At 39.7% G+C, this 15,309-nt stretch overlaps 1 protein-coding gene across 8 annotated transcripts in view; it reads left to right on the plus strand.

The window, feature by feature from the left end:
* The window catches only part of LOC139761054 (echinoderm microtubule-associated protein-like 2), a 240,706-nt gene that overhangs the window by 219,666 nt on the left and 5,731 nt on the right, over positions 1-15,309 (plus strand). For all 8 annotated transcript variants that reach the window (XM_071684832.1, XM_071684834.1, XM_071684833.1 and 5 more), the window contains 3 exons: positions 3,430-3,546; positions 6,913-7,000; positions 14,555-14,781. In XM_071684832.1, the coding sequence (XP_071540933.1) occupies positions 3,430-3,546; positions 6,913-7,000; positions 14,555-14,781 (432 nt within the window). The remainder of the gene's footprint in view (positions 1-3,429; positions 3,547-6,912; positions 7,001-14,554; positions 14,782-15,309) is intronic.

Raw genomic sequence — 15,309 nt, forward strand, 5'->3', positions numbered from 1 at the left:
GAAACTTTTCCATAAACTCGTGAGGAGTCAGTCATCAGTTAAAGAGCAGCTAATCAGTATAAGGGATTCAAAGGCAAGATTTGTTGAGGATGATTTTATATGTGAGGAACTGAATAACAAGTTCAGAATGTTTTCACATTGGGAAGCACTATATCCCCAACACCAGTGAAATGGAATGGGGAGGAGGTTTTAGAAAACATTGCAATATCTAGGAAAGACTCTAATAAAATACTAAAAGTTCTTGATCCATACAACTCATGATCCAGACAGAATTTCGCCATATGAGATGAAAATGTGTGCTGATATGTGGAGTGAGTTTTAACCTGTTAGCATACCATTCATTATGTCACTCACAAGGGGCAGAGTGCCAAGGGAATGGAAGAGTGAAGATTATACCCATCTGTATGAAAAAGAGATCTGACCAGGAACAGACAGTGACCTACATACCAGTCTCACTGATAAGTGTGGTCTACAAGGTACTGGGAAAGATAATTAGAAGTCCAGTAGATGACTTTCTACATAGGAGAAAATACCAAAATGAGAGAATACATGGTTTTAGGGAAAGGTGGTCCCATAACAAACCTCTTAGATTTTCTGAGATAGTGAGCTCTGTCATAGATAAAAGAGAAGGCTGGGTGGATTGTCTGTATCTGGAGTGCCAGAAAGCATTTGCCATTGTATCAAGGAAACTGGGTCATCAGGTAGGAATAAGAGGAAACTCCGTAAATTGAATCAGAAGATAGAAGAAATGCTTGTCATAAGAACCTCTTAACAAGTCGAAGTGATAAACAAGTTGAAGTGACCAAAGGCTTCTGTTCTCGGACCACTACTCTTCTTGATTTATGTAAATGACTTGCTTGAAGGTCATGGTGGAAGTGAAAAGCTATGAGGGTTACATCAACTTACAAGAGAACTTGAAGGTATGGATGATGCAAAGGTCATGGTGGAAGTAAAAATCTGTAAGGGTTACATCAACTTAAAAGAGAACTTAAATGTACTCCAAAGTTGATCTGATTCATGGTCAGTGAAATTCAACCGAGAAAATGTAAAATAATGAGAATGGGATAAGTGGAAGAAAGTCTCGATATGATTTTTATATGGCAGGAAATAAGCTTCAGGATTCTGTATGTGATAAGGACTTAAGACTCTTCATCATCCTCAGTCTATCACCAGGCTCCCTCATTGGAATATTTAGACGAACTGTCTGTTGGCAAAAAGCAGGATAGGTTATAATTATTTGGATAAGGAAATATTTAGGAAGCTGTTCATACCTACATAAGGCCAAAACTGAATTGTGCTTCTCTGATTTGGTCACTGTACCTAAAGAAGCACAAAGAGCTAGTAAAAAATGGTTTAGAAGAATGCAAGAAAGATAGTACCAGATATGAGAGAGCTGAGTTACAAGGAAAGGCAAGTGAGGCTTTCACTTTGCTCACCCTGGAAGAGAGAAGAGCTAAGGGTAGATGACATGGACAGTGAACAGTTCTATTAGATATTTAGGGATAAAGCAACCAGAAGACATTACATGAAATTTTACATGAAACTTGTTCAAAAAAAGATGTAAAGAAATTGTAAGAGTGGTTTATGAGTGGAATGAAATGATTGAGGATGTGGTAAATGCAGAATTGTAAGAAGCTGTACGACAGTAGAGAGTGTTTACCCCATCAAATACAAATGGGTTATTACAAATAAGTGATAAGAGTGAGTTCTTACACACAAATGCAGTTTTAAGTCAAATTCCAAGCTACATCTAGATTCCTAAATGGCCATAGATAACGTTTAGCCTGAGCCACAAGGGTGTTAAGGATATAGATAAAATGGTCTGTGGCCTAACCCATAAGCTTAGGTGAAAGGCCTTTAACCTGACCTTAAGTGTCAAGAGTGAAGCAAAGTAGTGTGTGACCTGATCCTCAAGTGTTTGGTCAAAGGCAAGTTGTGATGATGGTGCAGTGAAGGTGAGGTTTTAGGGAAGATGTCATTTGACCTTTGATCCTGTTATGTTCAGGATTTAGTGGAAATGCACTTCCAGTAAACTCCCATTCTAACAGACATCAGTGTAGCAGAATTCGGTATCTAATGGACCCTGTGGACTTCACCAGGCTTAACTTTGGGATCCAACACAAATTTTTGTGAATGTTTCTCTTTGCAAATTTGGTCGGGTTACTTAAAAACCAGCTGGGCTAAGTTAAGGATGATCCAACACAAATTTTTGTGAATGTTTCTCTTTGCAAATTTGGTCTGGTTACTTAAAAACCAGCTGGACTAAGTTAAGGATGAAACACAGTAATCCATTAGTTCTCAAACCTCAGTCTGGGATGCCAGGCACCGGAAGAGCTCGACTCTTTCCTTGTTTCATTAACATATGTTCTATATACAAACATACACATACTTTTGTGCTTTTATGATAGCTTGATGGTACATTGCTTTTTTGTAGCTTTACACCTGCAAAGATGTCTTTATAGAAATCAAGGGGAAGCAAAACTTAGCTTGATCTTTGCCCACTTCTCTGAGAGAAGCACATGCTTGGCCAACACATAAACAAAGTAGGTGCCCCTGTTCTCTTGCAGTTGCATCGTTTGTTGTGGTAGACTGGCCTATTGTTTTGTAATGAATCATGGCAGATAAAAGCGCTATCAGTGTTTCTTATGCTAAGAGGTCTAGAAAACATGTCATCAGTGCTGAAAAGCTCAAAATGATTGAGCATCATCAGTGTGGGGAGAGCAGCTTATACCTCATGCACATTCCATTTCTGACCAGGGGTGATTTGGGTCACTCTAGAGCTATTTCCTTTTGTTGCAGAGTAGTCTTTGCTGTTCTCTGAACACCTCCAGCTTGAGAATGTGGGGGGGGGGGGTGACAGGATTACCTACACTAAGTTATCATCAGTGGGATAAGTTTCTTTTATGCTTGTTAATATTGCATTTTGATTTTACGTGCAAGAATTTATGAAGCCCTGGAATTCATCTTCGAACAAACTGCCCTTTCCCTGATTAGTTCTTAAGAATGGGAGTTTACTTTATTGAGAGTGATGTTGATTTTTGTTTATCAAGGTGTCACAAGAATGCATTTTTCAAGGATAAAGTGAATTTAGTTTTACAGAGAGTGTAGTGAAGATTAATTTAGTGTTTTTTTCCTTAGGCAGCATAATAATGGATGATAGTATGGAGGGAGATGTACTTTACATTTGCTCATGAAGTGTTTTTTGTTTTCTTTCTGTTTTTCTCTGCTTTCCAAAAATCTGCTATGTAGGAGGCAGGCATTAAGCCTTAAGCTTACATTAAGTGTAAGAGTTACCATACAGCAGTAGTAACCTGCAGATTGAGTACTTTTTGTTATAAGTTGACAGAAATGGATAGGATAGTGAGAAATGATTCTGTGTTACCAATTTGAAACTGAATCGAGCTTTTTTTCTTCCTCGCTGTTGAACAGGTTCTAAAGATTTCACCAAATGGCCAGTACCTAGCAGTTGGTTCTCGAGACAATAACATCTACATCTACCAAATTTCTGAAGACTGTCGCAAGTACACCAGGATTGGCAGGTGCCAGGTAATGACTTTGAAGACAGTTGTGTCATGGTTTCTGGAGAGGCTAGAGTACAAAAAGTTCTATTTAGTTTGGGTACATGATAGTTAATGTACATAATTTATCAGAAGTGACAACTTTCAAGTCATAAATCAGGCCTATGATACATTTACCAAAAATGATCTGTTAGCATGAAACAAAGATTATGTTGTAAGTACAGGCACACCACTGATTTTCCGGTACTATTGGTTCCAAAGCATTGCCAGATTATCCAGTTTGGCGGACCAACTGTGGTCATGTAATAATAATTCATCAACACACTTCTAACCCACTAATTATTCATCTCCCATGTGTCTAAAGTATACCCTGGACTGCTAGAAATTTAAATTAAACAAATATTAAATGTTTGAGCACTCTAGGATGGTAAGTCTGTCCTTATATTGTTTGAATCCTGTAGGATCTTCTTTGTCTTCTGGTGTTAGCGTTTTCCTTGGTGTATATCGCTAGAATGATGCAGTTTCATCTGCATTATACACCTGCTCAGGACTGAGGTGCTCATCAGTTATGAGTCTCGCAAATTCGTCCATGTTCTTGGCAGCTCCTTCGTGCTTTGCAGACCGCTTTTCTCTGCACACTTTGTTCGTGGAAATTCCATGACGTTTCTTGAATCTTTGAAGCCGTCCATCAGTATAGTCACGCTCATATTGTAATTTTAGCTCTTTATGGAACAACTTATCATGGTCCATTATCATGCTACCTGACAAGTCCACTCCGCTGTAGAAACCATTCCATCATCACTTGATCGTGCTTAGTACTCTTACCATCTTTCATAGTTTTTCTAATCATCATTTGCTTCTTGGAATTGCATTCTGCATAGAATTTCAATATTTTCTCCCTTTGCTTCTTTATATCATAAACAGTTGATGAAACAGTGCTTAAATGTCACACAGCTTATGCACCGAAATACCATGGTCCATTTTTTTTTCAACAGTTCTACTTTATATTGGATCGATATGGACTGATGTTTACACTTGACACCACAATGGACACTATATGTCTTAGAAGCTATAGCTAGGATTGAATTTGAGCAAAATTGATAAGAATCTCACAGAATTGCAGTATCACCACCAATAAGTGCAGTGTATAGAATGTAAATAAGCGCGCCCTACACACAACGCCATCTGTGGCCGCCCAGTAAACTAGTCTGGTGGCCGTGGTAATTTCAAATTCCCTCTCCTAATTTTGTCCGGACTAAAGGAGGTGCCAAACCATCTGTTGCCGGAAATTTGGTGGTGTACCTGTACTGTTGAATAAATTAAAGAATATATCACTCATTTAAAGGTTACATACTTTTTTTTTTTTTTTTTTTTTTTTGCTTTGTTGCTGTCTCCCGTGTTTGCGAGGTAGCGCAAGGAAACAGACGAAAGAAATGGCCCAACCCACCCCCATACACATGTATATACATACGTCCACACACGCAAATGTACATACCTACACAGCTTTCCATGGTTTACCCCAGACGCTTCACATGCCCCGATTCAATCCACTGACAGCACGTCAACCCCGGTATACCACATCGCTCCAATTCACTCTATTCCTTGCCCTCCTTTCACCCTCCTGCATGTTCAGGCCCCGATCACACAAAATCTTTTTCACTCATCTTTCCACCTCCAATTTGGTCTCCCTCTTCTCCTCGTTCCCTCCACCTTGACACATATATCCTCTTGGTCAATCTTTCCTCACTCATTCTCTCCATGTGCCCAAACCATTTCAAAACACCCTCTTCTGCTCTCTCAACCACGCTCTTTTTATTTCCACACATCTCTCTCACCCTTACGTTACTTACTCGATCAAACCACCTCACACCACACATTGTCCTCAAACATCTCATTTCCAGCACATCCATCCTCCTGCGCACAACTCTATCCATAGCCCACGCCTCGCAACCATACAACATTGTTGGAACCACTATTCCTTCAAACATACCCATTTTTGCTTTCCGAGATAATGTTCTCGACTTCCACACATTCTTCAAGGCTCCCAGAATTTTCGCCCCCTCCCCCACCCTGTGATCCACTTCCGCTTCCATGGTTCCATCCGCTGCCAGATCCACTCCCAGATATCTAAAACACTTCACTTCCTCCAGTTTTTCTCCATTCAAACTCACCTCCCAATTGACTTGACCCTCAACCCTACTGTACCTAATAACCTTGCTCTTATTCACATTTACTCTTAACTTTCTTCTTTCACACACTTTACCAAACTCAGTCACCAGCTTCTGCAGTTTCTCACATGAATCAGCCACCAGCGCTGTATCATCAGCGAACAACAACTGACTCACTTCCCAAGCTCTCTCATCCCCAACAGACTTCATACTTGCCCCTCTTTCCAAAACTCTTGCATTCACCTCCCTAACATCCCCGTCCATAAACAAATTAAACAACCATGGAGACATCACACACCCCTGCCGCAAACCTACATTCACTGAGAACCAGTCACTTTCCTCTCTTCCTACACGTACACATGCCTTACATCCTCGATAAAAACTTTTCACTGCTTCTAACAACTTTCCTCCCACACCATATATTCTTAATACCTTCCACAGAGCATCTCTATCAACTCTATCATATGCCTTACATACATAGATGTACTTAATTTTTAAAGCAAAATAAATTTTACACTAATGATTATCATAAGTATCATATTAAGATATTTTCCCATTTGATACAACCTTACATATACTCTGTAGGATGAATATATATAGCTTGATAACTGCAGTATACTTCATCAGAGAATCTTTATTTTTCTATCATAGTTAAGGCTGTTTGATATTTTGTACTGTACTTCAACCATTGTTCTTTTCCATGCATACTAAGGCTAAAACAAGGAAAGCTAGGTATCAAAGTACACCATCAGTGGTAAGGTCAATCATGTTGCAAAATTTCTTTAGTTTAGCTTAAGTATAGATAATTTTATTTGCTTATTCTCTAAGAATGTAAATTACGGATAAACAATATGCCAACATATTGTTCAGCAGTTATTAGAATGGAATTGACATTATATTACTTGATTGATTTTAAATGCTAAATATTTGTTTTGTTCACTTTTAGCATTCTTTGTGAATCACACTAAATGGGTATTAGCTTACTGATGACAGGACTTAGGTGAATAAACTTGAGTTAAACCTAAACTCTCTTGATATTTTAGCACTTGGGATACTTGTTTTCCTCTGGGTTATGATAGTTTTCCTGTTTGATTTCCATGAGAAAAATGCAAGTTTAGGAAGCACTGCTAATGTATTTAAACTCTTTATTTATATGTAAATATGATACAGATTACCTAATGTTTCTATCTTTAGATCCAAAGCATAAATGTATTTATTACCTGCAGGGTCATGCAAGTTTTGTAACTCACTTGGATTGGTCTGCCGATAGTCAGTTCCTTCAGTCAAACTCAGGAGATTATGAATTACTATTTTGTAAGTACTTGTGAATCATTTCATCAATGTTACATTATAATGATATAATTTTAGATCCATCATTTAAGTAATTACCTATTTGTATGATATAGGGAGGGAGCTCTATACCTGTGGGAGCCATCCTTGAGCTTTCTTGGTTATTATACAATTTTTTAAAGTATGTATACTGTCTGTCTACTGTTAGTATTCACCGTTTCAACACTTAGCTTCTTCCGTCCACCCACAACTTTGACACTAAAGATAGTAGTTTACATGTTTTTAATAAGTTTCTTGTTTATTTTTTTGTTGCATATGATTACTGTATCTTTAGCACTCGCAAAGATCTGTTGCCTGTAAGCATTGTCAGACTGATTTATGGAAACTTTAAGGTTCTTATGAGCTCCACATGCTCTTCTGACAAATTCATGATCACCTTTTTACCAGTAACTCAGCTGTCCTATTTCAACTACCATCTTTTTAGCCCTACCTGGACTTTCTCTGTTAGATCTTTTTGCTTAAGTGCTATAAACCAGACATGAGAAAAAATTCAGATTTAAGTTTGATCATACCTGGTGGAGGCAAGGGTGAAGGTTTGTAGATGTTTTTGGGATAGATGAGAAGAGGTTGGTGAAAGTTAGTGAGCTTCGAGAAGAGACGCTTGTGAAGAAATACCAGGAGAGATTAGCTGAAGAACGGCAAAAGGTGAGAGTAAACAAAGCAAGGGAAGTGGGCGAGGTATGAGAGATATTTAAAGAAGCATTGCTGTCATGTCCCAGAGAATTGTGTGGCAAGTGGGAGGTGGGCAGGTGAGAAGAAATGGTAGTGAGTGGTAGGGTGATGAATTGTAGTTGTTAGTGAAAGAAAGAACAAGGAACAAGGAAGGAGTGCAAATGAATAGGTGTATGAGAGGAAGCAGTGCAAGGTTGAAAGGAAGATGCTGGGATTGAAAAAATTGCAAATAAGAGTTGGGATATGTGATTATCAATAAACTTAATGGAGAATGAGAAGATGCTTTGGAAGGAGTTTGATAATTTGAGAAATATAAAAGAAATGGTGAAGGGGACAAATGGGGAAGTGTTTGCAGGTAATGAGGAGGAGATGGAGTGAGTATTTTAAGTATTATTGAATGTGTTTGATGGCAGATGCAGGGAGTTTGGGTTGGGTTTTGTATGCTTAGTGAGAGTCATGGAAAGTAATTTGGCAAAGAGAGGTGGTGAAATCCTTGCTTAAGACAAATTGTGGCAAGGCAACTGGAGTGGATGGTATTGCAGTTGAATTTTTTAAGAAAGGGGCTGACTGTATTGTTGATTGATTAATTAGGATTGTCATTGCATGTATGGATTACATTTAGGTGCCTCAGGATTGGTTGCATGTATGTATAGTTCGACTGTACAAAGGAAAGCAGGTGAATGTTGGCAATGCTTGAGTGTTGGAACGAGGTATGAGTTTGTTGAAAGTACCTGGTAAGTTGTATGGGAGAGTGGTGATTGAGAGGGTAAAGGCATGTACAGAGCATCAGACTAAGGAGAAACAGTGTGGTTTCAGGAGTGGTGGAGGATGTGTGGGTCATGTGTTTGCTTTTACTTCAAAGAATGGGTGTTAGAAATACTTATAGAAACAGAGGGACTCGCATGTGGCATATATGGATTGGAAAAAAGGTTGATATGGTGTGGGAGGAAAGCTACTAGAAGCTCTGAGAAATTTTTTAAGATGTATCTGCAAGTAGTGGGAGGTGGGCAGATTAGAAAGGGTAGTGAGTGTTAGGATGAAGTAAGATTATTAGTGAAAGCGAAGAGAGAGGCATTTGGATAGTTTTTGCAGGGAAATAGTGCAAATGACTGGGAGATGTATAAAAGAAAGAGGCAGGAGGTCAAGAGAAAGGTGCAAGAGGTGAAAAAGCAAATGACAGATAGGGTGTGAGAGTATCATTGAATTTTAGGGAGAATAAAAAGATGTTTTGGAAGGAGGTAAAAAAAGTGTGTAAGACAAGAGAACAAATGAGAACATCGGTGAAGGTGGCTCATGGGGAGGTAATAACAAGTAGTGGTGATATGAGAAGGAGATCGAGTGAGTATTTTGAAGGTTTGTTGAATTCATTAGATGATAGAGTGGTAGATATAGGGTGTTTTGGTCAAGGTGGTGTGCAAAGTGAAAGGGTCTGGGAGAATTATTTGGTAAACAGAAAAGAGTTAGTGAAAGCTTTGTGAAAGATGAAAACCGGCAAGGCGGCAGGTTTGGATGGTATTGTAGTGGAATAGATTAAGGATGGGGGTGACTGTGTTGTTGACTTGTTGGCGAGGATATTTAATGTATGTATGGCTCATGGTGAAGTGCCTGAGGATTGACAGAATGCTTGCATAGTGCCATTGTACAAAGGCAAAGGGGATAGAAGGTGAGTGCTCAAATTACAGAGGTATAAGTTTGTTGAGTAGTCCTGGGAAATTATATGGTAGGGTATTGATTGAGAGGGTGAAGGCATGTACAGAGCATCAGATTGGGGAAGAGCAGTGTGGTTTCAGAAGTGGTAGAGGATGTGTGGATCAGTTGTTTGCTTTGAAGAATGTATGTGAGAAATACTTAGAAAAACAAATGAATTTGTTTGTAGCATTTATGGATCTGGAGAAGGCATATGATAGAGTTGATAGAGATGCTCAATGGAAGGTATTAAGAGTATATGGTGTGGGAGGCAAGTTGCTGGAAGCAGTGAAAAGTTTTTATCGAGGATGTAAGGCATGTGTACAAGTAGGAAGAGAGGAAAGTAATGGATTCCCAGTGAATGTTGGTTTGCTGCAGGGGTGCATGATGTCTCCATGGTTGTTTAATTTGTTTATGGTTGGGGTTGTTAGGGAGATGAATGCAAGAGTTTTGGAGAGTGGCAATTATGCAGTCTGTTGTGGATGAGAGGGCTTGGGAAGTGAGTCATTTGTTGTTCGCTGATGATACAGCGCTGGTGGCTGATTTGGGTTAGAAACTGCAGAAGCTGGTGACTGAGTTTGGTAAAGTGTGTGAAAGAAGAAAGCTGAGAGTAAATGTGAATAAGAGCTAGGTTATTAGGTTCTGTAGGGTTGAGGGACAAGTCATTTGGGAGGTAAGTTTGAATGGAGAAAAACTGGAGGAAGTGAAGTGTTTTAGACATCTGGAAGTGGATTTGGCAGCAGATGGAAACATGGAAGCGGAAGTGAGTCCCAGGGTGGGGGAGGGGGTGAAGGTTTTGGGAGCATTGAAGAATGTGTGGAAGGCAAGAACATTATCTCAGAAAGCAAAAATGGGTATGTATGAAGGAATAGTGGTTCCAACAATGTTATGTAGTTGTGAAGCATGGGCTGTAGATAGAGTTGTGTGGAGGAGGGTGGATGTGCTGGAAATGAGATGTTTGAGGACAATATGTGGTATGAGGTGGTTTGATCGAGTAGGTAATGAAAGGGTAAGAGAGATGTGTGGTAATAAAAGGTGTGGTTGAGAGAGCAGAAGAGGGTGTATTGAAATGGTTAGGTCATATGGAGACAATGAGTGAGGAAAGATTAACAAAGAGGATATATTGGTGGATATGGAGGATATAAGAGGTGGAAGGATGGAGTGAAAAAGATTTTAAGCGATCAGGGCCTGAACATGCAGGAGGGTTAAAATCGTGCAAGGAATAGAGTGAATTGGAACATTGTGGTATACCGGGGTGGATGAGCTGTCATTGGATTGAACCAGGGCATGTGAAGCATCTGGGGTAAACCATGGAAAGTTTTGTGGGGCCTGGATGTGGAAAGGGAGGTGTGGTTTCTGTGCATTATACATGACAGCTAGAGACTGAGTGTGAATGAATGTGGCCTTTGTTGTCTTTTCCTAGCGCTACCTTGTGCGTGTGCGGGGGGAGAGGGGTGTCATTTCATGTGTGGCTGGGTGGCAACAGGAATGAATAAAGGCAGCAAGTATGAAGTATGTACATGTGTATAAATGTATATGCATTTTTATGTATATATATGTATATGTTGAAAAGTGTAGGTATGTATATGTGCGTGTATGGACGTGTATGTACATGCACATGTATGTGGGAAGGTTGGGCCATTCTTTTGTCAGTTTCCTTGCACTACCTTGCCAATGCAGGAGACCGCAACAAAGTATGATAATAATGATAATAATAATGATAATATGCAAGTAGGTATAGAGGAGCCTGAGTGGTTCCAGGTGAAGGTGGGTCTGCAGTTGGGGTGTCTGATGTCACCACATCTGTTAAAGGCTTGGATAGTGAGGGGGTGGGTAAATGCAAGAATCTTGGAGAGAAGGATGAGTGCTAAGTGTGTAGGGAGTGATAGCTGGGGGATGCCTGGGAAGTGAATCAGTTGTTGTTTACTGTTGATTCAGTAGTGGTGGAACATTTAAGTGTGAAGTTACAGAAGCTGGTTTTTGAGTCTAAAAGTGTGTGTGAAAGGATGAAGTTGAGGGTGAATTTGAACAAAAACAGGTTTGTTTAGGTTTAGCTGGGCAGAGGGACAGGTTAATTAGGGTGTGAGTTTAATTGGACAAAATATGAAGGAAGTAAAGTGTTTTAGATACCTGGCAGTTGACATTGCAGGAATATATGGAGAGAGAGAGAGAGGTCATTATCTGGTAGGACAAAAATAGGTATGTTTTGAAGGCATAGTAGTCCCAATGTTGTATGGATATGAGGCATGGGCTGTAAATGAGAATGTACAGAGGTGGATGGATGTGTTGGAAATGAGATGTTTGAGGATAACATGTGGTTTGATCAAGTAATTGATAAAATGGTAAGAGAGGGGTTTGGTCATAAAAAGAGTGTGGTTGAGAAAGTGAACAGGGTGTGCTGAGATTGAGTGAGGAGAGGTTGACAAAGAGGATATATGTGTCAGAAATGGAAAGGAAAAGAAGGGGGAGACCGAAATAGAGATGGAAGGATTGAGTGAAGATTTTGAGTGCTTGGGCCTTTTTCTTGTCTGTTCCTTGTGTGACTTGTTTGAGAAATAGCGAACAAGTATAAAAGATTAAGATTTATGGATCCAGAGTAAGATACAATAGAATTGATAAGCATGCTTTACAGAGAGGTGTGAGGGGAGAGCTACTGTAAGTAGTGAGATGTCTTTATGGCATATGTGAGTAGGTAAGGAGGAGAATGAGTTGTTGTAGGTGAAGATGGATTTATGGCAGTGGTGTGTGATGTCACCACGGCTGTTATATTTGTTTTTGGCAGGGATGGTGAGGGTTGTGAATGGAAGGGCCTTGGAGAGAGGGGTATGTATGCAGTCTGTGGGGGGTTGAAGGATGACCTGGGTAGATTTTTGCTGCTGATAAAGCTCTGGTGGCAGATTCGAATGAGAAACTACATTAGTTGATGTGTGTGTGTGTGTGTGTGTGTGTGTGTGTGTGTGTGTGTGTGTGTGAAAGGAGGAAGTTGAGACTACATGTGAATGAATAAATGTAAGGTAATGGGTTTAGCAATGCAGAGGGCAGGTTTAGTTGGGGTGTGAGTTTGAATGGAGAAAATTTAGAATGGAGTGTTTTAGGTACCTGGCAGTGGACATGGCAGCAAATGCAAACATATAAGCGCAAGTGAGTTATGGAAAAAGTGGTTATCTGGATGGGCAAAAATGGGTATGTTTGAAGGTATAGCAGTCCCAACATTGTTGTAAGGATGTGAGGCATGGCCTAAAGATGAGAATGGGCATAGGAGGGTTTATATATTGGGAATGAAATGTTTGTGGACAGCATATTGAATAAAGTGTTTTGATCAAGTAAGTAATAAAAGGGGTAAGATAGATATGCAGTAATAAGAAGAGTATAGTTGAGAGAGCTGAAAAGGGTCTGCTGAATTGGTTTCGACAAATGAAGAGATTGAGTGAGGAAAGGTTGATATAGAAGATATACATGTGTCAGATTTGTATATGATAAGGAAAAGGGGTAGATCAAAGTGGATATGAAGTGTAGATGATTTTGAGTGCTTAGGGCCTGCCTGAACATGTCAGAGGGTGAAAGGCATGCAGGGGATAGAGTGAAGTGAAATAATGTGGTGTACAGGGGGCGACATGCTGTCTGTCAAGAGAATTAGGGCATACGGAACAGGCAGGGGAAGCTATGAAAAGGTCCGTGGAGCCTTGTTGTGGATAGGGGTGGCTGTGGTTTTGGTGCATTACAAATGATAGCTAGATAATGGATGAGAACAAAGGAGGCCTTTCACTGTCTGTTCTTGGTGGCACCTAATAAGGTGGGAAATGATGAACAAGTATGAAAAAAATACGTGAATAGCATTTTGTAGATAGAAATTGTGTGAATGGAGACTTCGATCCCAATTGACAAATCAGATAAGTGCGTAAAATGAACAGGTAGAAAGTTATTTTGTAAATGGGGAAATTGATTGTTCTTTTTAAAACTCTGAATATATGTGAATGATGTGAAGGCTGTATGTACTTACTCCTGTTGATTACTTAGAAGTGGAGTGATATTACGATAGATATATCGATACATAGGTAAATGTGGAGAGAAAATTTTTTTGCCATTTCCTGATCCTTGCGTTTAACCCTTTGCCTGCAGCATTGGATATCGCCACCAGAGCTTCTACCTGTGTGGCTAGGAAAACCCGGGTAGTTGTCTTTTCTATCTCACCCACACATGGACCGCTGGTGGCATTCTGTCCACAGACATACAGTCTTTCCTTGTCACACATGATGATTGACAGCACTTAACTCACACAGCTCATAACTTTTCTTTTCAGTGCTTTGCACTAGCCCCTGTCTTTTGGCAAAATGGTATGAGCTGTAGATTGAAGTAGTTAGTAGGAACATAGGTTGGAGCATTAGGTATAAGTAGTCAATAAGGACATTAGGTAGAAATAATAGGTTAGAACATTAAGCAGAACTTCAGGTGGACTCATTAGGTAGAAATAGTCAGTAGGAACATTAAGTAGTAGCCTCTGAAAACTCTGCACTAGAGTTGCCCTTTGCCATTGGGCTGTTAAAGGCAAGGCACTGAAGGCCAAGAAGTTCACCTGTCATGGAGACTTTTGACCATGGCCAACCCCTTAAGGGAGTTCTTGTAGGGAGAGGGTGTCAGAGATGTAGTTAGATAGATAGGTAATCATTTTGGTCAGTGTCGCATCTTTATTTCATCTCAGACGCATCACCTGTAGACTTCTCTTTCCAAACATTTCTTGCAGTTCACTTGTTATTTTTGTCATGCCTCTTATATTCCATATACCCAGATTGAGTAATAGATAGTATGATTTTTTTTTCATTTTTGTGCATCCTACAACAAACACAAAGTGATGCATATACCCACCTGGAAGAGCATATGTACACAAGATATGGAATTGATACACAAAGAGACCAAAAGGAGAGGTTAGGAACTTTGTGTGTTGGAAGGATGTAAGTAACATATAGTAGCATGTAATATTACAAGCTCTATAGGGACTTGAGTTTGAGGTAGATTCTAAATGACTTAGAATGCTTCAAATTATCAGAGCAAATTTTGAGTCATAGATTTATTGAAGAAAGTTGATAAGTAGTTAAATAATTTTTTACTGAAGGCATAGTTGGCTTTAGAACTGAAATATAATGAAAAATATTTTTTTTAAAGGGAATGCTGGACTGTGTCGTCAAATAGTGCAGACATCACAGATGCGTGATGTGGAATGGGCCAGTAACACTTGTACTTTGACCTTTGCTACCTTGGGTATCTGGCCTGAAGGCGCAGATGGTACTGATGTGAACACGTGTGCCAAGGCCAACGATAGAGCTGTTTTGGCAACTGGGGATGACTTTGGGAAAGTTAAGATGTTCAGTAGTCCTGCATGTCATCAGAAGGTAAGACATTGCTTCTCTAAACGTTTGTGAAATATTTGTACCTTAATATTTTTGGTCATTAAAGTATATATATTATGCCAGCATAGACTTTAAACTCAGAGCTTGCTCTCCCCCAATCCTTTTATTATACTAGAATTCTTAGTAAGAAGGATAGATTTTTCCTAAATATGTGGGGTGAGGTTGTTTGATCGAGTAAGTAATGAAGGGGTAAGAGAGATGTGTGGTAGTAAAAAGAGTGTGGTTGAGAGAGCAAAAGAGGATATATTGAAATGGTTTGGTCACATGGAAAGAATGAGTAAAGAAAGATTGACAAAGAGGATATATATGTCAGAGGTGGAGGGAACGAGAAGTGGGAGACCAAATTGGAGATGGAAGGATGGAGTGAAAAAGATTTTGAGTGGCTGGGGCCTAAACATACAGGAGGGTGATTGGCATGCAAGGAATAGAGTGAATTGGAACGATGTGGTAAACCGGGGTTGACGTGCTGTCAATGGATTGAACCAGGGCATGTGAAGCGTCTGGGGTAAA

This window comes from Panulirus ornatus, chromosome 39 (genome assembly GCF_036320965.1).
Source record: "Panulirus ornatus isolate Po-2019 chromosome 39, ASM3632096v1, whole genome shotgun sequence".
Lineage (NCBI taxonomy): Eukaryota > Metazoa > Arthropoda > Malacostraca > Decapoda > Palinuridae > Panulirus > Panulirus ornatus.